The 25,741-nt window shown below is 41.4% G+C and overlaps 1 protein-coding gene and 2 non-coding genes across 4 annotated transcripts in view; 1 reads left to right on the forward strand and 2 right to left on the reverse strand.

Moving 5' to 3' along the window:
* Positions 1 to 25,741, reverse strand: part of LOC144512820 (uncharacterized) — a 289,800-nt gene that overhangs the window by 263,650 nt on the left and 409 nt on the right. Inside the window, exon 3 of one of the 2 annotated variants that reach the window (XM_078243769.1) lies at positions 12,802 to 14,575. The exons of the other annotated variant lie outside the window; for it this stretch is intronic. Within the exon in view, the coding sequence (XP_078099895.1) occupies positions 13,419 to 14,575 (1,157 nt within the window). The 3' untranslated portion in view covers positions 12,802 to 13,418. Of the gene's footprint in view, positions 1 to 12,801; positions 14,576 to 25,741 lie in introns of those variants that run through there. 2 annotated transcript variants of the gene reach the window in all.
* trnat-ugu (transfer RNA threonine (anticodon UGU)) lies at positions 4,467 to 4,539 on the forward strand. Its single transcript has one exon. It is a non-coding gene; the product is annotated as a tRNA-Thr (tRNA).
* Positions 8,196 to 8,269, reverse strand: trnat-agu (transfer RNA threonine (anticodon AGU)). Its single transcript has one exon. It is a non-coding gene; the product is annotated as a tRNA-Thr (tRNA).

Here is a 25,741-nt window from a genome sequence, read left to right on the forward strand (position 1 = left end):
ATGTGTATCATAGAGTAGGTCTAGACTACACTATAATTTACAAAGGCCCAACAATTCCAATAATTCCCCCAAGAGCAAGCATTTAGTGCAACAGTGGCGAGGAAAAACTTCCTTTTACACACAAACCTCGAGTGGTAAGGAAAACCTCCTTTTAGGGAGAAATCTCGGACAGACCTAGGCTCTTGGTAGGCAGTTGTCTGACGGTGCCGGTTGGGGGTACGATGAACAGTGGCAACTAGAAAATGCATTTCCTGCAGAAAATGCGTGGGGATGCTGAATAGCTGAATTGCTAAAGCTAAACTGGATGAATAGCTTAAATCCGTAAGAAGATGAATTTCATTAAAAAGTTGAATAACACCACTAATGTATAAAATAACTCATTTTCTAACTGAAATTATGAATAAGTATGGAAGACTTACAAATGCTATGAGAAACATTGATGAAAATGCAGAACTATTGAACATTGAAAAGTCTCAAATGCATCGCACTACACTGCTGAAAAACTTGGAAGTTGGAATCTGAACTACATATAAGTTAAGAGTAATACTGTCAAAAGTGGAAGTTCCAATAGATAGACTAAAAAGACTTATCAGCCATATCCATTGCATAGAACAAATAAACAGAAAGAGAAAGAGAGAGGAGAGAAAGAGAGGAAAGATAGAAGGAGAGGAAAAAAGAGAGAAAAAGGAAGCAACCTTTAATTCCTATATATGTCAGTGGTAACACGCCTCTGGAGCAAATATGGGTTAAGTGTCTTCTTCAGGGCCACATTGATGTATCACAGTGGGATACGAACCCGGGTCTCCCACACCAAAAGTATGTACCATAGCCACTACGCTATATGTGGAGGAGAGTCTGGTTAGTTCCCACAGCAATCCTGGCATGGGAGAAAAACGTGCTCTGGTTTATTGGCATTTCTTTAAACCAATCACAATTGTCATGGGTGGCGCTAAGCTCCGCAAGGTGCCACTGCCAAAAAGCCTCGGGAAGTGGTTTGTTTTGGTGGAACCGGTACGTTCAAAAGTTTCTTTTAGTCAAGAGAAATCTCAGATTGGACAGTAAGTCTACCTAGCTGTCTGGATTTACCCTGCAGATATCTGAGGAGCAGTTAACCATAGTCCTCAGAAATCCCCCGGAGTTTAGAACGCCAACACAAAGAAAGAGTACAACTGTTAATTTGTGCAAATAATTAACTCCTTGAACTGTATGATTCAGTAGCAGCAGTCAGTATATATTTAGGCTGCTTACAAATTCAGTCGGTCCACGATCATCTGCCATGCTTTCTTTTGCTGTGCTTCATTTTTCACAAATAATGTGTTTCACGTTATCGTACTTCCATAAGAAGCTGCTGCTCACTCTGTGTACAATGCATATCCATTTTAGCATTTTAGCATCAGTAAATCTCTGACGATGTGGAGAGAAAACATCCAGACTCCCTGCTCATTGTTGTTGGGGACTTTAACAGTGCAAACCTCAGCAAAATCTCAGTTTTAGTAAATGGTAGAATGTATCAATCAGTCAGTAAATGATACAGCTTACACAAGTTGAAAGAGAACGGATGGCTTAATATTACAATAGTACTTATGGTGTTGCTGTGGCTTAGTTGGTTAAAGTGCCTGTCTAGTAAACAGGAGATCAGAACAAACAGAACAGTTCTGGGGGAGGTTGATTTTGTTGTGACCTGAGAAAGTACAACTGCTGCTGTACCTGTGGTGTTGGTTGCCCAGGTGATGTCTTGTGAAATGTGTGTCCCCAGGAATTTGATGTCCTTAACCCTCTCCGCAGTGTCCCCATTGATGTAAATCGGAGCAAGGTCAGTCCTCTTCCTGCGGAAGTCTACCACCACCTCTTTGGTCTTAGAGGTGTTGAGAGACAGGTTGTTGGTAGAGCACCAGGTGGAGAGTTTTTGGATTGCATCCCCGTAGGCAGACTCATCATTGTTGTGAATAAGTCCTACCACAGCAGTGTCATCAGCAAACTTGATAAAAATATTGCTGTCATGAGCTGGGGTGCAGTCATGAGTGTATAAGGTGTAGAGCAGGGGTATCAACACACAACCCTGAGGGGCTCGAGTGCTGAGTGTGAGGACAGAGGAAAGTCAGCCGAACTGACTGGGGACGGTCCGTTAGGAAGTCGTGGATCCATCTGCAGATGTTAGTGCTGATGCCCAGGCCGTGTAGTTGGACACCAGTTGGTCTTCCGGGAATGAAACTGTTGAATGCAGAGCTAAAGTCCACAAACAACAGTCTTGCGTAGGTGCCAGGATGTTCAAGGTGGGTCAGCACACAGTGCAGGGCTGTGTTGATGGCATCCTCGGTTGACCTGTTTGCTTTATAGGCAAACTGGTGCTGGTCCAGTGTGGAGGGGAGGGAGGCTTTTATGTGATTTAGCAGCAGTCTTTCAAAGCACTTCATAACAGTGGAAGTGAGGGCCACTGGTCTATAGTCATTGAGGGTACTCACAGCTGATTGTTTCAGAATCGGCACAATGGTGGCAGATTTGAGGCACTTGGGGATGGAGCAGGTAGACAGAGAGAGGTTGAAGATGGAGGTGAATACCTCAGCCAGCTGGTCGACACAGTCCCTCAACACCCTCCCCGGGATCTGGTCAGGGCCGGCAGCTTTCCTGGGGTTCACGCCAAGAAATGCCATCCTGACCTCCTCTGTGTTCAGAGAGAATGTCAGGGCATCTGTGGGCAAGACTGTTAAAGGTGCAGTTGATGTTGGCTCAGTCCTGGTCTCATTCGCCTCAAAGCGTGCAAATAAATCGTTAAGCTCCTCGGCCAAATTGCTGCTGATGCTTGTGTCTTTTGAACCCTTAAAGTTTGTGAGGTGTTGGATTCCCTGCCATACGCGCCCTCGTTAAAGTGCCCCTCGATCTTCCTCCTGTAGGTCGCTTTTGCTTCCTTGATGCCTCTCTTTAAGTTGGATCTGGGGATGCTGTATAGTTCCATGTCCCCGGACCTGAAGGCTTTATCACGTTTTTTCCAGAGTAGATTGACCTCCCTGCCCTTTCATGTCTATCCACTATAATAAAAAAAGGGGGGGAAAAAGTCTTAATGTAGTGCAGAACAGTGCAAGCGTAGCCCTCAAGACTCTGCTGTGAGAATAGTGCCCAGTCAGTGCGGGCAAAACAGTCTTGCAGTTGTGGAATCGCAGTAGCAGGCCACAGTTTTGTTAGTTTCACAGATTTCTTAATCACAGGTCTGTACGCTGGTGTGAGAAAGAGGGTCAGATGGTCAGACTGCCCTAGATGGGGGTGAGCGGAGACCTTGTATGCCCCTCTTACATTACTGTAAACATGGTCCAAATCACCTCTGGTTGGACATGTTACATGCTGGTGACATTTGGGAAGGACAGTACGCAGGTTAGCATAATTAAAGCCCCCTGCCGCAATAAAGATCCCATCCGGGTGGGTGGACTGGAGTTTACTCACACTAGTTTGCAAAATGTCCACAGCTACACTAGCGTTAGCGCTGTGCGGAATGTAAATAACTGTGATGAAAACAACCGTGAACTCATGCGGCAAGTAGAAGGGTCGGCATCTCAGTGTGACAAACTCCAGGTCTGGTGAGCAGTGTCTTTCAGTCACTGTGGCACCGGTGCTCCAGCTGATGTTAGAGTAGATGCAGAGCCCCCCTCCTTTGCTCTTTCTGGAGTTGCCAGTTCTGTCGGCCCGGTGTACTGTACGGCCAGCTATTATGATAGCTTCGTCCGGAATGCCAGAGTGCAGCCACGTCTCTGTGATCACTACCAGTGAGCAGTCTTTAGGATATCTGTTTGCCTCGATGGTCGTCACCAACTCATCCATCTTGGTGCATAGCGATCTGGCGTTGGACACAAGAAGGCTGGGTAACGCAGGCCTATGTGGCGCCCTCGTTACCCGGCCCTTAATCCCTGCTCTGCAACCCAGCTTCTGTCGTGGGTCTCTGCGCTGCCTCCGGCGTCTGCCTCCGGCGTCTGCCTCCCGGGGTAATAATCCAATGGCTCCCCGCTGGTCGTGGTCGTGGTAAATGCTCAAAGCTGTGAGTCTTGGTTAGAGCTGATTCACCATGCAGTGTCCCAATCGTTAACGTTACTCTATTCTACTGACAGGCTTGCTAAGCAACGGCCTTAGCAACCATCTTTGCTTGCTAGCATTAGCCGTCTAACTATTAACAGAACTAATTGATGAAGTTTTCTTTTCGAATTCAAACCACTGTATAAATCACACAGGTATATCGGACATTACATATATCAAAATACATTATTTTGGTCACGTTTAAATTACAGTTAATATCTTTTTTCAACGGAGCTTTACTAATCAATAACCTACCTCCTGTCATATCAGTTTCTCACTAAAATCGTAACAGCATTAACAAATGTGTTCCATTTCAAATCAGAGTTTGAATTGTTTCACATCTTGTACTGTTCACGTCCCTGTTCACTAGCTCATTGTATTCCCGCAAGAGGTGTTAGTCTGTAGGAGGTGCTGTAGCTTAGTGGTTAAAGCGTCTGTCTTGTAAACAGGAGATCCTGGGTTCAAATCCCAGCAGTGCCTTATTATTTGTTGATTATCTTAACACAGTGATTGCCTCTTAATTTTCAACAAGGGCAACAACCTTAATACCTGATTTACCATATCCAAAAAGTTGACTGGTTGTGCTCTACGTGAGCACAACGAGTCATTGCGGTCTTCACTGAGGTGTTAAAATCTCTGACAAATACTCCAGGGCCAGCCCATTTAAGGCCTTGAAAACAAAATCCTGAACTCAATTCTAAAATGCACAGAGAGCCAATGTAGGGTGTAGAGAACGGGAGTGATGTGTGCACATCTAGATGTATTTGTTAAAAGGCGAGCAGCAGCATTTTGCACAAGTTGAAGTCGTGAGATGGAGGTCTGATTCAGACCGACATAAAGAGCATTACAATAATCCAACCTTGAACTAATAACGGCATGAATCGCCTTTTCTAGATCATGCCTGTTAAGGAAGGGCTTAACTTCAGCCAGGAGACGAAGCTGGAAAAAGCTCATTCTAACAACATTGCTGATCTGCTTGTCAAATTTCATGCTGAAATCAAATGTAACCCCCACATTTTTGACAGCTGGTTTAGTGTATGAAGCCAGAGCTCCCAAACTCAAAGCTGGACCGTTTGGTGTGCACAAAGTACTGAAGATGATACACTCAGTTTTAGCTTCTTTCAAATTAAGAAAGTTATGTGAAAGCCACAACTTAATATCATCAATACAACTAAGCAGGGAGTTTATTCTGTTTCTGTACTGTACGTTAATGCTCCTAGGCTTGTTGACAAAGCACATCTACACAGACCAAGAAGTCGACCTGTTCAAAGAATTCAAACAGTGACAGGTTAGGAGTGTAAATTCTTTAAAATATAAATCCAACGCAAGCTCATTTTGTGACGAGCTATGTTTGTTTTTCCCCTTCAGAGTTTGACAAAGCAATTTGGGGTAAACTAACATTTTCCTTTAGCTTTTTAGCAAACTTCCCAATGTGGTTACAAACAAGCGCAGCATTCACCCTGCTAACGCTAACGTTACCACAACATGCAAGCTGGTGTCCACAAGTTTACCGATCAACTACACCAGTTATAAATGATCCATTTATACTCAATCAGTACTGGTAATATAATCATAGCATGTACATTTCTGTCCATAACTATTTATATTTTTAGAAAATGCTGTCATTACAGCACAAACATTCACAAAGTAGGGACATGAGTCACTAGTGTTCTTGACAATAATTCAGGATTTGAACTTATTCAGTTGGTTAATGTCATTTGTTTTATTATTTTTATGCTCAATAAAAATCTTAGTTTTTGTGTTGTTAAGTGTTTTCTACTACCAGCACTGAGCTATTAATGAAACATAAGTATGTGTAATAATCTCAGAGAGCAGAGCAAACAAACAAGTTAATTTGCACACAGACAAACTTATTTTGACTTTAAAGCATAACTCTCGCCAAAATACAACCTAGGGTCTTTTTGTGAATGTACCCGAGTCAAACTTTCGTTTAAAAGCATATTTAGGACGGAATCGCCACTTTTAAGATTTACCGTATTTTTGTTTTTCGGTCAAATGGCCTTTTGAATGGGAGTGCTAGGGGCACTTTTATGCTAGCCTCAAAATAGCTATTTTTAAAACACTAAGAAGGCTCGACACAACATGAAACTTTGCTTTAAGTATCGCCAATGGCTCTACACCTTAAAGAAAGCATTGACAACATTGTTTGTGTACCCAGAGTTTACTAAAAAGAAAGGTTTTGAGCAACTCACGTTAGCAGTTGCTGTTTACACTATCCGCCATTTTCCCAGTCAAAAATAGGCGATCTCCGAATGCAAATGAATGGACTCCATAGGAGGAAATGTCATTCCTATATGAGGCTCCTTTTTCAACTATAAGGTCAATATTGTGTTTCACTAATGACAAAACCACGAATTATCCGTGCATTTATATGGAACTAAGCTTTTGGAGCTTTCCATCTTTACTCTCCTCCCTCGACTATTTTTGACTGGCTCGATAGACAGCAATCGGAAGAACAACAGCGACAGTGAGTTGCTCAAAACCTTTCTTTTTAGTAAACTCTGGGTACACAAAGAATCATACAGATGTTTGCACAGGTGAACCAGCTCGCCCAGTCTTCCCAGACGTCAGCTCAGCACACACGTAGTTACACATTCACAGGACTGACGTGACGAACCTCGTTCTGGGGACACTACGTCTTCCCTGAACCTAGCTTAAGACGATGCCCGAACGTTACCGAACGTAGTTAACGAACGCCACTGACCTACTGCGTCCAGCACAACACACCAGGCTCACAAAACTCACAACGCAGATCAAACTTGTAAACTAGGCGGTTTTGATCAAATATGATCAAAGATTCTTTTACTGCGTTGCCTCCACTAATCAACGCTGCACCAGAGCAACCACTCACTGCTGGCCTGATCCTTGTCTCAGCTACAGTTGTAGTGGCACGGCGCAGTCACTTGAATTGTGCATTCCAGTTTATTTCCTCCTCTGGAATGGGTGAGAGAATATAGGCCAAAGAAGGCCGTAGTCTGTAGTGACTCTCTATCTGCCCTGTACAGTCTAAGATCAGTACCATCTAGGGGTGTCACGATTCGATTCTCGATTTTTACTTTTTTTTTTAAAGCACAGGGTGCTATGCCATTTTTAGACTAGACTTGTATATAATATAATATCTGACCTTTGTTCGCAATGTACCACATTACATTGTCATATTTAACACATTTATTAACAACATAATGTAACAATAACATATCTTCAGTCAATTGGAAACTTGACAATTTGTCAATACAGTAAAAAGAAAAAAAAAGTTTACCGACAATCCTGAGGGCAGGCGCTTCGCAGCCACACGGAGATTGGTGTTTGAAGCCCTCAACGTCGTCTTCCAGGCAGCGCTGCCTGGAAGGCACTAGGATTAGGCAATGGTTATGGTTGAAGACGACGGTCGCAGTGCTGCCTTGAAGGCTTAGTTGGGGGCTTAAAACACCATCGAGCCAGCACAGCAGCTGAGCAGAACAATAGCAAAGAGGGCGACTCGGCGGACGGTAGTCCGTTAACGTGTTGCTCTCTCTAATATAACCAATATAAGCTGCTCTGTTTTATTTCGATTTAAAATCGTGACACCCTTAGTACCATCTAGTCAACAGGATTTGCTCTATGAAATCATAACAGCCCATGCAGGAAAAAGAAGACAAGGTATTAATATTGTATATATGTGGGTTCCTGCGCACATAGGCATTTTGGGTAATGACAGGGTGGACAAGCTAGCCGAGCAAGCGGTGAGGAGGGGAAACATAGACACAGTTATTCAATTATCAAAAATAGAAGGAAAGAGCATTGTGTGGAATGAAAAATACAAAAAGTGGCAACAGCACTGGGAACAACAACAAAAGGGAAGACATGTATATAACATCCAAAATAGTGTTGGTAATATAATGAGAGGAGGACATAGGAAAGAGGAGAAGTCATCGCCTTTTCTAGATCATGCCTGTTAAGGAAGGGCTTAACTTTAGCCAGGAGACGTAGCTGGAAAAAAGCTAATTTTAACAACATTGTCGATTTTCATCAAATGTAACACCCCACATTTTTGACAGCTGGCTTAAGGTATGAAGCCAGAGGGATCGGGTACACATGCGGATGAAATGCAAACAGAGGTAATCTCTGCAACAACAAGGTGCTGCTGGGATTTGAACCCAGGATCTCCTGTTTACTAGACAGGCACTTTAACCAACTAAGCCACAGCACCAATATAAGTGCTACCGTAATACACTGTGTTCCAAATTATTATGCAAATTATATTTTTCACTGATTTTCCTAAATAGTCAATGCAAATGACTTTATATGATATATGACTTGATATGATTTTCAAGTCACAAACCGTTAGGGTAGAAGTGAAATTTCATTGAACAAACCACCCAATGAAAACAGTATTTTATTATATATTAATATATATAATATATTTTTATATATTTAAAAATGAAAAACTCAAAATGCACTGTTCCAAATTATTATACACAACAGAGTTTCAAAGCATTTTATAGGTTGTAAAGAACTGAAAATGGTCATTTGATGAATATGCAGCATTAGGCATATTTACAGCAGCATATTTACTAAAATCAAAAGCTATTTCAATCAAACACATCTTAACAGGGCAAGTTCCATGTTAACATAGGACCCCTTCTTTGAGATCACCTTCGCAATTCTTGCATCCATTGAACTTGTGTACGTGTGTATGGAGAGTTTCTGCTTGAATTTCTTTGCAGGATGTCAGAATAGCCTCCCAGAGCTGCTGTTTTGATGCAAACTCCCTTCCACCCTCATAGATCTTTTGCTTGAGGATGCTCCAAAGGTTCTCAATAGGGTTGAGGTCAGGGGAGGATTGGGGCCACACCATGAGTTTCTCTCCTTTTATGCCCATAGCAGCCAATGACACAGGAGGTATTCTTTGCAGCATGAGATGGTGCATTTAGGAAAATCAGTGAAAAACATAATTTGCATAATAATTTGGAACACAGTGTATTAAGCCATCAGTTCTCTTTCAACTTGTGTAAGCTGTATAATTTACTGACTGAGATTTTGCTGAGGTTTGCACTGTTAAAGCCCCCCATCAACAATGAGCAGGGAGTCTGGATGTTTTCTCTCCACTGATTTTTACTGATACTAAAATGGAGAATATGCATTGTACACAGAGTGAGCAGCAGCTTCTTATGGAAGTACGATAACTTGAAACACATTATTTGTGAAAAATGAAGCACAGCAAAAGAAAGCGGACCAACTTAATTCGTAAGCAGCCTAAAAATATACTGACTGCTGCTACTGAATCATACAGTTCAAGGAGATAATTTGTGAAATTAATTAACAGTTGTAATCTTTGCGTTAAAAGTGAGCAGAAGATGTTACGCAGGACATTTACCATGAAGATCAATTACAACACTCATCTACAATGCTAGAATATGCTTTGTAAATCTCTCTCTCTCTCTCTTTCCCTCTCTCTCGTATGGGTTAAAAAACAAATTTCCAAAGTAACATATTAGCTTCTACTGCTCACTTTTTAGCAAAGTGAGCAACAGTTTTTTGTGCAAATGAGAAGTGATTACTTTAATGATATTTATTTAAGAGCAGTAGTTTGTAAATGTATAGATTATCATTCAGTCGGTCCGCTTCTGCCAGGCTTTTTCTAAATGTATTTGTTTCCTTCTTTGCATATTATATGCTTTGCTTCCTTATGTGTGTGTGTGTATATATATATATAGTGACCAATACAACCACATTGGCTGACTTGCAACAAATGCTGGTTGAAGAGTGGGATGCCATCCCACAGCAGTGTGTGACCAGGCTGGTGACCAGCATGAGGAGGAGGTGCCAGGCTGTTGTGGCTGTGTATGGTTTTGCCACACGCTACTGATGCTCCCGTTTGTGAAATGAATAAATTGTTAAATTGCCAATATGTCTTGTTTCTAGAGATGTTCCGATACTGCCTAAAACGCTGGTATCGGTATCGGGAAGTACTGGAGTTTATGCACCGATCTGATACCACATAATAAAGCCCTAAAGAAAAAATATGTTAAAGTAGTTTATTTATGTTCTTTTTCCGTTATAACTGACTGTCAAACTGGATAATAAAAGAACGTTCTGTGGCATTTATATTTCACAAAGAGTTTAACCTGAGCCAGAGCGACAACAAAGATAGAAATAATATCACATCCATACAGGGATACTAGTATACAATTCTTAAAACATAATAAAATATATGACACTGGTATCGGATCGGTACTCGGTATCGGCCGATACACAAGTTCAGATATCAGAATCGGTATCGGGAAGCAAAAAATGGTATCGGACCGTCTCTACTTGTTTCTTCAAACTTCAATCATCCAAACCACCAAAAGCCAAATGAGTCAATGGCAGAATAAGCTGTTTGGCATTGGCAGAGAATATTTGGCAAATATTTCATGGGCACAACCCACATACTCAGCGCTGCTGCTCATCCCACAAATGCATGTTCCTTACAAATGGGGCCCCATTTGAAAGGGAACTAAACAGGCTTTCCCAACGGTATAAGATTTATTGCCAAAAAGCATCGTTAACTCAGAGAAATAATCTACCAAACACAAATTTCCTTACTTTTTGTGCTAAGTTAATTTTGCTGAGGGGAAATAACTGATGAATACTCTGTGTTACAGTCATGTTTGAAGTGTGCATTAAATGTATCACTTAATTATCTTTATAGTTTCTAGATGTTAGAGTCCAATTTCTTCAGTCTTTCTTATCTATGTCCATATAGGCCTACTAGGAAGCAGAGCATACAATAAATAAAGAAGGAAACTGCCTCTGTAACAAATAAAAACAAAAAAAAGTGAGAAAAAACATGGCAGAAGCGGACCGACTGAATAATATATCTAAAAATATACATTTACGAACTACTGCTCTTAAATGAAACCATTTAAGGAGTTAGGCTAATTATTTCCACAAAAAAACTGTTGTACACTTTGTCTGAAAAGCGAGCAGTGGGAGTAAATATATTCCTTAGGTAATTTATATTTTAGCCCATACGAGAGAGATAGAGGTATATGTACGCTTCACAGCATTGTCGATTAGTGGTTGTAATTAGGGGTTTTCCGACCGGAGGGATTTTTGCAGTTCTTAGAATTAAACGTTCCTAGAACACTTTTTTCGCCGTGTTCTGACAGGAAAAAATTTGGGGATTTTTAAGTTCCTCTGACCGCTGTAGCGTACTTTTTTAGCTCCTACTGCTACCCTTCAGAGCAGGGTCTTTTCCCTTTTCCTAGATGTACTTGATTGGTCGAACTTATAAGTCACGCCCACTGCCAACTCGGAACTTGCAGACAGAGCAACAACCAACAACGGGGCATTTTTAACAATTTTCACCATCTTATTCATCATTAAATTCACTTCTGACAACGTTTTAGGCGAGAAATTAATTGTTTAGATTTCGAATATAGGCAGTCTTGTGAAAATCGATGCCGAATTGACAATTTGCTTCAAAGTTTTCGGAGTTGAGAAGCTCGATGAAGTGAGGCGACAGCCAGCAGGCGCCTGCCCCGGCCTCTAGCTCGTCGCTCGGCCAGTCTTGCTCAGACACCTCGCTGTGAGCTGGAGGTCTCTCAGACCACTCTCGTAAATAAGAGGCTTTTATTTTGCCGTCGGCGGTTAGTTTGTTAAAATAGCACAACACATGTCCATCATAAGATTAACGGGAACCTGTGGTTAACTGTCTTTTCGGAGTTAAACGCCACAAGCGTGTCCTGTGGCTCGCCGGCCGTCACACACACACACACACACGTCCACAGCGCTGCAGGCAGAGGCGGGGTCTGTTCCGAGTATAATAAAGCTCCGTCTGTGTTGAGCAAAACATTACGTCAATTACTACGAGAATGGACGGAATGCTGCTTTGTTGTTGTTGTTGTTGTATGTGGCGCTAAGGTCTAGTGACGACGCTATAAAGACCATTGCCGTGCTTGCGTCACTCCCTTACCCCTCCTACCAGTCCCTATGGCCACTTGGCCAGTGGGAATGCAAATGGCAAAAAAGATTTTTTGGGGGAAGAGTAGTTCTTAGAACTGCTTAGAAGTGTACTTTTCCTCTAAAAAGTACAAGTACTATCCGGTCGGAAAGCACCTATTGATCTTCATGGTACATTTCCAGCGTAACATCAGTCTTCTGCTCACTTTTAAGGCAAAGAGTACAACTGCCCATTTGTGCAAATAATTAGCCTAATTTCTTGAATAGTATGACAGTTTCAATTCAGAGCAGTGGTCAGTATATGTATACTTTTAGGCTACTCACACATTCAGTCGGTCCGTGATTGTCTGCCTCGCGTTCTCTCGCTGTTTTATTACAGCAGCCGGGTTTCTGTTTTTACAAATGTGTTTCACGTTATCCTAAGTCCATATGAAGCTGCTGCTCACTCTGTCTAAAGAATACACAATGCGTATTCTCCATTTTAGCATCAGTAAATCTGCGATCGATACCGTGGTCTATTTAAGAAAGCCGTGAACGTGCACTTATCCCAACTATGTACACCTGGCTTGACATAGCTTCACCTAATCCTCAACGTGCAACTGATTAAGCTACAATGAGCGGATCACACATCAAGTCAAGATGTGCTTTTTCAGTCATCCTGGATTTCTTCATTCTACTTTTGTGCAACAGGCCCCAGGCTAGCCGCACAGAATTAATCTCCATCGTAACCGAGTCCACCTCTGCTTTTCAGTCAGGCCTAAACTGGGCGAAGATAACTGGGAAATCCCGGCTTAATCCCTCATCTTTGATTTTATTTATTATTTCTCTCGAACAATCAACAATGTTGCAAAAGAAAACACAAAATTAAAACAGTAGTAGTCATTAAGCATGCAGCATTATTAGGACCTCCCCTACTTCACAATATCAAATTATTGCAAAACAGATATGCAAATACAGCATACGCAATTTACAAATATGGTTTAACAAATACGGTAGAATAAGAATGTAGTACAGAGTATGTAGTGTGTTCTGGTTCAATATGCATCTAGTTTTGTTCAATATACCAATACTCCTGGCCAACTTCATGCACAGATATTTCATGTGGGGCTTCCAGCACAGATTGTGGTCAAGTACAACACCCAGAAATTCATCTTTCAGTTATTTCATTATCAATTACTATTTATACTGGCTATCTGTATTTATAGTACAACATCCAAATATCATGAATTTAGTTCCATTTGACCGAAAAACGAAAATACGGTAAATCTTAAAAGTGGCAATTCTGTCCTAAATAAGATTTTGAAACGGAAGTTTGACTCGGTACATTCAGAAAAAGACCATAGGTTGCATTTTGGCGAGAGTTACGCTTTAAGTACAGGGGGCGGAGCCAACCACTAATGATCAAATCAGGATCACTTGAGTAGAACGTGTTGGGTTCTCATGTGTTTCTGTAAATTCCCACTATCTGTAAAAGCTTTCTTACAGACTGAGCAGCTAAATGGTTTCTCTCCTGTGTGGATTCTCATGTGTTTCTGTAAATGTCCACTCTCTGTAAAAGCTTTCTTACAGACTGAGCAGCTAAATGGTCTCTCTCCTGTGTGGATTCTCATGTGTCTCTTTAAACTTCCACTCATTGTAAAATCTTTCTTACAGACTGAACAGATAAATGGTTTCTCTCCTGTGTGGATTCTCATGTGTGTCTGTAAATGTCCACTCTCTGTAAAAGCTTTCTTACAGACTGAGCAGCCAAATGGTTTTTCTCCTTTGTGAATTCTCATGTGTCTCTTTAAACTTCCACCGATTGTAAAAGCTTTCTTACAGACTGAGCAGATAAATGGTGTCTCTCCTGTGTGGATTTTCATGTGTGTATGTAAGGTTCCACTCTGTACAAAATCTTTTTTACAGACTGAGCAGCTAAATGGTTTCTCTCCTTTGTGGATTCTCATGTGTGTATGTAAAGTTCCACTTTCTGTAAAAGCTTTCCTACAGACTGAGCAGCTAAATGGTTTCTCTCCTGTATGAATTCTCATGTGTCTCTTCAGAAGTGCACTGGTGCCAAATCTTTTCCCACACTCAGAGCAGCTAAATGCTTTCTCATCAGTAGTACATCTTGAATCACTAACAGGGAATCTATCATTATTCAGAGAGTTTAAACCTGACTGAGGTTCTCTGGTATCTTTCCAATCAGCACTGTCATCAGTCTCAGGTTCGGAAGAGTCTCCAATCTCGTCATCAGTATCTAGTTGTAAATGTGTATCTGGATCTGATTTCATGGCTGGTTCTGGTCCTCCACAGTCCTCTCCAAAAGCTTCTGTTTTTATCCAAGTTTGTCTGTGATGAAGCTGTGAGAAAATAGGTTTCTCTTCATCATCTTCACTCTTCACGGGGACCAGAGTGAATGTGAACTTGGTGATATCAGCCTCCTCCAGCCCTTGAAGCTGCTCTTCATCCTGACCGATCCGGAGTTCCTCCTGCTCCTCTTTAATGTGTGGGGGCTTTGTGTCCTCCTGGTCCAGACTGGAGCTCCACTCCTGCTGATATTCTTCACCAACAATCACTTTCTGGACATCTAAAGGTAAAGTTGAAACACAAACACAAACTTTGTTTTTCTCCAGTACGGACACTCTCAATAACAAGGGGGACATGAATGCAATATGAATTTACAGACGGTCAGCTGAACGCACCATGAAGTCCAGTTGGAGCCAACCAGCAAACAATTGTTTGTTTACATAACTCACAGGGTAAGGCAAAATGCTGTCGCACTGGTAGCTCAAAAGAAGCATGAGGATTGTCCAGTTCTGTTTTTTCTAGGGATGCAACAATTATAGACTTTGCTAGTATGATTATGGTCTGAAAAATAATCACGGTTTCATGATTAAACATTCAATTTTTCACTGCTAATGTATGAAATCACATGAACACTGTAGATTTTAATTTGTTATGTATTGCTGCGTTTTGAAAGAGAAATAACAGTTTTAAATGTTTTGAAAATTATTATGTGATGATTGATGATTAGAGATGGTCCGATACCATTTTTTTGCTAAACTCCAGTACTTCCCGATACCAGCGTTTTAGGCAGTATCGGAGCCGATACCGATACTGGTATCGGAACATCTCTATTGATGATGATGATATGATTTAAATTCATCTAGAGTCTACAGGTAAATAAGTCACACCACAGACAAAGGCCAAGTTGGCAACAACAGTGTTGTCCTTAAGAAGAAGTTGGACCTTTTTATGGCTAGAAGCGGCCCTGCTAGCTGGTGTGTCTAAAAGTTGGAGGAGCTGCTAGACAAGATGCACCACTCATGGGGAGATTAGCAGCATGCTTGATACGCATTTATTTACAAGTACTGCGTAACTTGTCAGACAATCTGGTATAAAACCGCAGGTCTTTCTATTTATTGTGAATGCCTGTGACAAAAAGTTGTTCAAAGTTGTTCAAAATTCATCTTTTGGAGAAAAGTAACCCAACGTCACCCTATGGTGGACAATTAGGTTACCGCTGATCATTCTTGTCAGTCTGCTTTTCACTTACCAGGAAACATGTTTGCCTTTAACATTGCCATAAAAAAACTTTTAAACACTATGAAGGTAAAAATGAAATAAAGAAACACAAGCACTGAACTGCCCAGGAGTTTGTGGTGACCGTTTCCTGCCATACTTAAGAGCAACCTGCGGTTCCATTTTGCTTTGTGTGCTGATTGGCGATCGGTAATCGACGATTGAAGGAATGGTCTGTGAATGTTTTTTATGATATTTCTACATGGCAAATAATTTACTAGTAAGTGTTGTAGAGTCATAGAAAACCAACAGACCCAACAGTCATGACATTCATGCTGCTCACTCTGTGTAATTGAATCTGTAATTGAAAGGGGCATGTTCAAAATAATAGCAGTGTTGTATTTAATTAGTGAGGTAATTGATTCTGTGAAGAAACAAGTGTCAAGGGTGTCAATTATGGCCCATATTTAAGGAAGGAAGGAAGCAAATGTGCATGCTGGTTATAGTGCATTTCACACTGAAATACTCAGCAAAATGGGTCGTTCCAGACATTGCTCTGAGGAACAGCGGACTTTGATTAAAAAGTAGATTGGAGAGGGGAAAACATATAAAGAAGTGCAGAAAATTATAGGCTGCTCAGCCAAAATGATTTCAAATGTCTTCAAATGGCATTCAAAGCCTGAACGATGTGGGAAAAAACAGTCAACTACCATTCCAATGGATCAAAGAATAGCCAAAATGGCAAAGGCTCAACCAATGATCAGCTCCAGGAAAATTTAAAGAAGACTTAAAGTTACCTGTGAGTACTGTTACGATCAGAAGAGGGCTATGTGAAGCAAAGCTATCAGCTAGAAGCCCCCGCAAAGTCCCATTGCTGAAAAAAAGACATGTACTGAATAGGTTGAAATTTGCCAAAGGAGAAATGGGCCAACATTCTGAGGACTGATGAGAGCAAAATTGTTATTTTTGGGTCTAGGGGCCGCAGACAGTTTGTCCGACGACCCCCATGCACTGAATTCAAGCCACAGTACACTGTGAAGACAGTAAAGCAAGGTGGTGCAAAAATCATGTTATGGGGATGTTTCTTATATTGTGGTGTTGGGCTATTTATCGCATACTTGAAGAGGTCATGTTGCCTTATGCTGAAGAGGAAATGCCTTTGAAATGGGTCTTTCAACAAGACAATGACCCAAAACACACCAGTAAGCGAGCAACGATTGATGTTATGGAGTGCCCAGCCCAATCCCCAGACCTCAATCCCATAGAAAACGTGTGGGGTGACATCAGAAATGCTGTTTCTGAGGCAAAACCCAGTAATGCAGAGGAATTGGGTAATGTAGTTCAATCGTCCTGGGCTGGAATAACTGTTCACAGGTGCCAGAAGTTGGTTGACTCCATGCAACACAGATGTGAAGCAAAACAACTGTATATTAAATTCGACAATTTTAACTGAATTAGTATTAGGGGTGCACCGATCCGATATCGGCCCCGATATTGACAAAATAGCTGGATCGGGGATCGGAAAAATTAACAGATCCACGGGCTGATCCAATTTATTGTTTTTCCCTCCGTCGCAGCACTGGGACCCCGATTAACTGCGTACCCTTCTCACTCATGGTAGTAACTTTATAACACAACAATTAATAAGTTGTGGAAGACCTTAAAAGAATTGGGGGCCGCTAAGATAAATGATACGAAACCAAGAAACACAGGACTAAAAAGTAAGGGTGTCCTGAATTTCAATAAAAAAAGAGGTTGCTAATCATTTTAATACTTACTTCACTTCTATAGCAGAAAAGCTGGTCTCAAATCTTCGTCCTTCCTCTGGGTTATTTAGCATAGATACGGTGAAATCATTCTATAATAAACTTGGAGCACTGCCCAACTCATTTTCTTTACGGAAGGTTGAGATAGGGGAGATGGAAAAAAAGCTCTTACAGCTAGACTGCTCTAAGGGCCCTGGGTTAAATGGGATATCCCCTCGGTTTTTACGAGATGCCGCTGCCCAAATAAGCCCCTTACATCTCCCATATTTTTAACCTGTCTGTTGAATCAGGTGTTGTCCCAAATGTCCTCAAGAGGGCCAAGGTAGTTCCCCTTTTTAAAAAGGGAAACAGCCATGATCCTGGTAACTACAGACCAGTCTCTATTTTGTGCAGTCTCAAAACATTTTGAAAAGTTGGTCAATGAGCAATTCAATGAATACATGAATAAAAACAACTTCATGTTTAAATTCCAATCAGGATTCAGGAAGTCACATTCTACTGAATCATGCCTATTGTATTTATCCAACACTATACGCAGGGAAATAGATTGTGGAAATCTCTGCGGAATGGTGTTATTGGCTCTTCAAAAAGCATTTGATACGGTGAATCATGACAGACTGATTGCCAAACTTGAAGCCTTGGGGGCAGACAGCTCCACCTGTAGGTGGTTTAGGTCTTACCTATCAGGAAGGGAACAATTGGTGGTCTTAGGGGGAGTGCTGTCTGACCCTAGTGTAGTTGAATGTGGCGTTCCACAAGGAAGTATTCTCGGGCCGTCCTTATTTTTAACATACATTAATGATATGGCAGACTCCTGTTCATGTGAACTGTTTTTGTACGCTGATGACTCGGCACTTTTAATGTCTCATAAACAACAATCAACACTAGAGAGTACCCTGAGCTCTGAGCTTTTCGGCTGTAAACAACTGGCTGATTGACAATATGCTGTCCCTACATTTTGGGAAGACAGAGGCTATCTGGTTCGGTTCAAAATACAGATTGAGTAGATGCTCGGAATTTAGGGTCAGTTTGAATAATGTTGAGGTCGGTACAAAAACATCAGTAAAATACCTGGGTTGCATCCTAGAAAACAACTTGGATGGCAGGAATATGGCCAACAACGTTTTGAGTAAAGTCACGGGGCTCACAAAGTTTTTAGTCAGAAACTCTAAATTTTTAGAAAGGTCAACAAAGATCATCTTAGCAAACGCCATAATTTTAACCCACTTTGAATTTTCATGTACCTCCTGGTTTGAAGGCCTAACAAACCGACTTAAAGGGAGGCTGCAAACAGCACAGAATAAATTCATAAGAGTAATTCTGAACTTGGGCCATAGATTGCATATAGGAGGTCACAATTTGTTGAGCTCAACTGGCTCCCTGTGGAGTCTCGGGTTACTATGTTAAGACTGACCATGATCCATAAAATATTGTTTGGTAGTGCCCCAATTTTTTTGTCATGTCTTATAACTAAGGTAAAGGACACACACAATATCTATACTCGTGGCAGCATATCTGACCTGTGTCCTTATAAATTTAAGACAGTGTTAGGGAAAGGAACCTTTGCCTATATAGGGGCAGTTCAGTGGAACAAGTTAGATAATTATATTGAAGTCATTTCCAGCCTGAACTCTTTTAAAAATAGTTTCATGGTCTGGTTACTAGAGAGGGTTGCGGAATAGATCAAAGGGCAAGTTACCATTTTTATTTTTTTAAGAAAAATGTTTTTATGTTATGCCATTGATTAATTTACACTGTGAATTTCTTGTCTTGTCCTGATGTTATGTGTTGAGGACCACAATGGAAATAAGTCCTGGACTTCATTGTGTTTTATCCTTGATTGTATTTGATGTCTTCTTTTTCATGTGTAAGGCATTCTTGATACAATTAAATAAATCAAATAACCCACAACTAACTTTCTTTAAAAGGATAAAACACCATAGCACATAACAATTTGTGACTTACACAGTTTCTAACACTACTAATTTTACATTTAGTAGCTACACCGTCGAACGGCATGTTGGGTAACATTATAGCTGCTAACTAGCCAGGTAGCATAACAGTCTGTTAAGCTGGGAGAGGCTCCGGTCGCTACTGCACATTCAAGAACAGAGAAGAAAGTTAGAGGATGAAGAAAGACCGGAGATACATCAGAACAACGTAGGCTCAAGCGAGGAGCCGTCTGTTGTTGCAAGGTGTTTTGTTCATAAAAAATCTGACCTAATTCTAACTCTAACGTTACTCGGCCATGCTAACGTTACCGTGCTAACGTTACAGTGCTAATGTGAAAGACTTGTCACTTCAAGCATGCAGCGGAGCAACATTATGAATGCAATCCAGCTACAGTCCCGCTACAGACCATTGAGAACGACGGGTTCAGAGCAATGATTAAAACACTGGATTTAAGATGCCCTGCCTCGCTGAAATACGAAAAACATTATTCAAACAGGGAATGAGGCTGACAGCGGAGCTACGTTCAGTCGCCCACTACAACCTAACTTAACCTGTGGCCAAGGTAGTGTTTATACAACTAGCTTACAACTATTTTGGTTTTGAAAGGGAAACAATGTTAACGTTGTTTGTATGTGTATTCATTCGATTTGAGTTTATTTTACTACTTTGCAGTTTGCAGGAAAAAAAAAATTGTTTAGATTGTGTAACTGTTTCATGGATTCTCCTTCATAACGTTATTGTATAATGTTGATGAGCCAAGCAAACCCTTTATATAATTCCTCCATCTAGGCTTGGGTCTTCTCCGAGGTCTCCTCCCAGGTGGGCGTGCCTGGAACACCTCCCTAGGGAGGCACCCAGGGGGCATCCTTACCAGATGCCCGAACCACCTCAACTGGCTCATTTCGTCGCAAAGGAGCTCCTCACGGATGACTGAGCTTCACACCCTATCTCTAAGGGAGACGCCTGCCACCATCCTTTCGGCCGCCTGTACCCTGGATCTCGTTCTTTCGGTGATGACCCAGCCTTCATGACCAAAGGTGAGGGTAGGAACGAAAACTGACCAGTAGATCGAGAGCTTTGCCTTCTGGCTCAGCTTTTCGTCACAACGGTGTGATAAATTTAATGTAATACCGCCCCCGCTGCGCTGATTCTCCGACCGATCTCCCCTCCATTGTACCCTCAATTGCGAACAAGACCCCAAGGTATTTGAACTCCTTCACTTGGGGTAAGAACTCATTCCCTACCTGGAGTAGGCACTCCATCGGTTTCCTACTGAGCACAATGGCCTCGGATTTAGAGGTGCTGATCCTCATCCCAGCCGCTTCACACTCGGCTGCGATCCGATCCAGTGAGTGCTGAAGGTCACAGGCCGATGATTCCATCAGGACCACATCATCTGCAAAGAGCAGCGATGAGATCCCCAGACCACCGAACGGCAACCCCTCCCCACCCCAACTACGCCTCGATATCCTGTCCATTAATATTACAAACAGGATTGGTGACAAAGCGCAGCCCTGGCGGCGGCCAACCCTCACCTGAAACGAGTCCAACTTACTGGCGTTCTTGTCTCCCGGTCAAGGACTATCCCTTCATTGGTGGTATACTGGAGTATCAGACTGTTCGGTTTAAGGTAAAATTCCTTTTTACCAGGTTGCTGTGTATCACGAACATATTTAATTGATATGGTATAGTCTGCTTGCTTCTGTGTAAGACAAGGAATTTAAGTTTGTAGCCTTCTCTAGGCTGTTAACAAGTTAGCTAGCTAATCAATAGCAGTCTGTCAGCAAGCTTATGACAGAATGCAAGCTATGCCGGAGTTGAAAGGTTCGCTAATCCTACTAACCTTAAAACGTGGATTAGCATAGTGGAGATGATGAAAGGTATGTTGGTTACGTTACTTTAAAGGGATATTCCACCGTTGGAAAGATTAATATTTCTTTAAATTAGGTCACTTATGTAGTAGAAATGTGAATTCTTTTTAGAAATTGGTGTCTTCTAGGCCAAGAAAAGCCAAATCCCAGAATTCACTTTCTTCGCTGCTTTAGCATCTACTCCCAAGCCACGCCTACCATTTACAGACAGACAGTGACACAGTCAACTCAACTTTAGTGTGTTTTGTCATTTCAACCATATACACGAAACAACGTTTCACCATGGTTCAAGTGGTTACACAATTAAAATATATATAAAATGACATTATATAAAAACGACATACGAAACAGTCTACATTTAGTGCACACACACACACAGTGCTCACGTAAAGTTCAGCTAACGCATACTAGCATTAGCGCTTGGTGGGCTGTATCACAGAGTATAAACACAGCCGTAAATTTGCATGGAATGTAGAATGGTCGGCATTTAACAGTCACAAACTCCACCAGCAGTTAGCAGTTAGTTGGATACAAGCACCCCATTTCTTCACCAGGCAGTCCGTGTTAACACAGCCCACCTCCACTAGCTAGTCTTACCCGGCGACAAAGCAGCCAGCCTGTTAGCTGGATAGTCCGATACAGCAATGTTTCCACAACAAAAACACAGCAGTCTCTGAACTCGCGTTGGGAGTTTCGTTGAAGTTAGATGTAGTCCAGTTTGTTGTTTAATGAGCGGACACTTTCAAGCAGGATTGATGAACAGGTGGCCGGCTAGCGTTAGTTTTCCACCGTTTTCCTTCGGGATGAATAAATCTATCTAAAGTTTTCTGCTGAGAAGCCACTACGCTACGCGAGGATTCAAGATGGCGGACACTCGTTTTGGGTCGTAAATTTTCGGAGAATGCCGACAGTCCACCCCCTATGGGCGGGTTGAAAATATGCGGAAGTAGCTCCGACTACTGGCTGTAGTCCATTGCCTCAATTGCCTCTGCGCAAAAACCGTCATTTTATGTCATTGGAAGATTTTTTCCAGGCCCATAATACAGAGATCTCTCCTCTCAGGGGGACATGAGGGAGGGAAGCACGGTCATTCAAAAATACTACCGTGTTTCTGCTGATATAAAGCTTAAATGCTAAATCGGTGAAGTATCCCTTTAAACTAGCTAACGTTACCTGTCGTGGTATTTGACAGGGTCACGTTTTGCTGTCACGGCTGTACAACCTGTTAGGCTCCAAATTTAAGCTAACTGCTAGCTAGCTAATGTCAACGTCAACTGAATTAGGCATTAGCCGGATGGTCACTTTGCCTAAATTAATAAAGTAGCTAGGTAACATTTGAAGTATTGATACACTCCTACGACCTGCTCTTGGGAAAACATATTTTAGGCCAAAGTTTCATAAAGGTTAACAATACAGCTTTTATCTTACCAACTCTGTTTCTAATTTAATGAGATAAGATAATCTTATTTTCACAATACAATTTAGATAGGGGTGGATGAAAAAAGCGGAATTCAACCAGTAGACCAGTGCAACAACCGCAGCAATCTAAAATGCGCACACGCTAGCTAGCTAGATTTATCTTTTAACGTTAATTCATCTTTTTTAAAGGCAGCGGTTTGAAGCATTTTGTTTTTCAGTGTGTTATGAGTTCAACGTTAGCGTTAGAGCCAGAATAGCAGATGCATTGAGGGAGCGACCGGTACGAGTGCGGCTGTGTGAGGGAAACACGAAAGAAAAAAGAGATCGACAAGACGATATAAAGTGAGTTGAAAACGGTCCAATAAAACAGCAAGCTTCTTAAGACACGGTGGCTTCATCAGTTTTCAATACTGCTTGCAAGACGCACGTCAAGTAGCAGTAGTTTTATTATTAACGTAACGTTATGCCATCACTCAGACTGTAACGTTAGCGGAGCGGAACAGTATGTGGTCGAGGGAGAGTGAAGGTGAATGCGCACAGGAGCACTGTCTTGGAGCAGAGGAGAAATAAGCAGAATATTTTTGTACCATTACTGTTAACTGTAACCCAAATTATTGTCATGTCCTGTACATAGCTTTAACTACTGCTCTCCAATTGTGGACTGCTGCATCCCTTTAACATCCTACAGTGCCCTGCTATGACATGAACTACTACGACTACCATTTTCTAGTCACTGTTCCACTATGTTTATTGTGACTATTATTGCCACTGTTCATCACATCCCCAACTGGCACCGTCAGACACCACGCCACTGTCGCACTAAATGCTTGCTCTTGAGGGAATTACCAGAATTGTTGGGACTTTATAAATTATAGAGTGTAGTCTAGACCTACTCCATCTGTAAAGTGTCTCGAGATAACTCGTTATGATTTGATACTATAAATAAAATTGAATTACTGTTGTTGTGATTATGTACCATGTATAAACAGCTGTGTAGCTTATGTGTCAAGCCAAAATGCTCTGTTTTTCTTCCACAGGTGGATCTAACGGAAACCACTGAAGAGCATTTAAGAGGCATTCAGGTAACGTCCATACTGTCTGTTCAGCCTAGACTTTAGACATTACTAGTAGTTTACTGCAGTAAGACTGTTGTTGGTACTTTGTGTTTATTTACATGATGAGGCATTACAATATACATATACACACCTTCTACTCTTCTGAACATTGTGGCAAATTAGCAGCTGAGAAGAGCAGAAAGGGCGAATTGGCAGTCTGCTAACTTGTTGCTCAGCCTACCAATATCAGCTGCTCTATTTAAGATTACAAAAACGTGCATGCAGGCTCAAATTCAACCATGTTGTTTTATTGGGATAAAGCAATAAGCAGAAGGAAACTCCGCTAGCAGCTAGGCTAATGTAAAGTGCAATGGTATTGCGGCATCAATGTTTCCACCTCAGCTGAGAACAGAGAAATGTCTATGCCTTACCTGCCGTGTATTATATTTAATGTTACCTGTAGAAATAAATCATAATAATGGGAGACAAAATAGACATCCCCTATATATTTTACAGACTGTCTATCCTCTTGTGCAAAGCTGAAGTGATGAGCAACTTGAGTTTTTTTTTCTCCATAATCTCTTTAATATAGGTTAAAACACAGCCAATGAAAACTAAACAATGGTTATTGCATTTCATTGATTATTATATTTCATATGACACGGTATATGAACTCCTGTAACTGTCACCAGTAAAGAAATTAACCAAATACAAGGCTCCAAATAGGCCTGCACGCTGTTGGAAAAAACTGACATTGCGATATTTTTTTTTCTGCAATATGAAAAAAAATGGCATAATTAGCTCTATTTGGAAATAATAAATCATTCTCGAGTACTGGGGGTGATTTTGTAGGGGAGTGCATCTACATAAAAAATAAAAATGAAAAAGGAACTCTTCTAATGTGAACCATTCTTTGTTGAACTTTAATGTTTTACAAACACCAAAGCAAGTAAGGCTGTGACTACTCTTCTGAAGAGATTTTGGAGAGGGACATTAGGTAGATCAATACACTGGTTGACTACGTTTCCAGCGCCGCGGCTCCAAACCGTAACGTTAGTTGGGACAGATGCCTTGTTTCTTTAGGCTAACTATATTAGCTTTAGCCTGGCTGGTAGCAGCTTTCTGCGGTGAAAAATGGCCGGGAGGTGTCGTGATTACGTTGCGTTAATCAGGTGATTTAGTTTCTCTTTGCAGCGAACATAAAACACTGACTACTGTAGCTTCACTACCCATGAAAAAGTATGTGCATCACCGTGTCAGCTGCAGATTACGGTACTTTTCTACACACGGAGAGCCTCACTTCCCATAAAAAACCCAGTGGGACTAACGTTACGTCACATACACACGTTGCCCACCTGGCCACCTGTCTTAAAGGGGAAGGGTCGGCCAATAACAATCATGTAAAAGGAGAACGGTGAAAGTTGACTTCTCTATCAAGCAGCAAAAACGTTTTAGCGTCAACATCGCAACGTACTACGATGTGACTATCGCGCATGTGCACATCGCGATGTAGACGATGAAACAGAATATCGTGCAGCCCTAGCTCCAAACTAACTTTTTTTTTACTAGGAGCACTGTAGCCCCCAACTGAAATGCAGAAAATGTAGCGCAATTTTTTACATTTCCCACATTTTATGCCTTGGTAATAAATACAGAAACTACAATCTGCTGTCATATATTGTAGTTCACAGTTTATTTTAATGGTGCTTAACAAATGCACATTCGGAAATGTAAAGTATTATTATGGTCATGTAGGCCTACTGTATTATTGCCTCTGCCTCATACAGGCTCTGCCCCCCTCCTCTCTGTCTTTATTGGTTAACACTGAAATAGCAATCATGTCTAACGTGATGACGTAAACTCTAACGGCCACCACCCGACTCATGAATTGTCAATTGTAAAATACAAGACAAGTCTTGATAACAGACCGTTGTTAAGAATAACAGACCGTTGCTGTGGATGAAGTGTGGTTCATTTATCAGCTGTGGCAAAAAGTGGAGAAAAGTGGAGCACCTCCTGTCCTCCAATTCAGGCACTGACAGCAGATATTACTTATTAATGTACTTTTCAGTTATGACTGACTTTCAAACTAGATAACAATAAAAGTTACACGGCATTATAAACCAGAGCCAGCTCATACAACAATGAATCTCACCCAACAGGGTAA

Source organism: Sander vitreus, chromosome 24, assembly GCF_031162955.1.
Source record: "Sander vitreus isolate 19-12246 chromosome 24, sanVit1, whole genome shotgun sequence".
In the NCBI taxonomy this organism is placed as follows: Eukaryota; Metazoa; Chordata; class Actinopteri; order Perciformes; family Percidae; genus Sander; species Sander vitreus.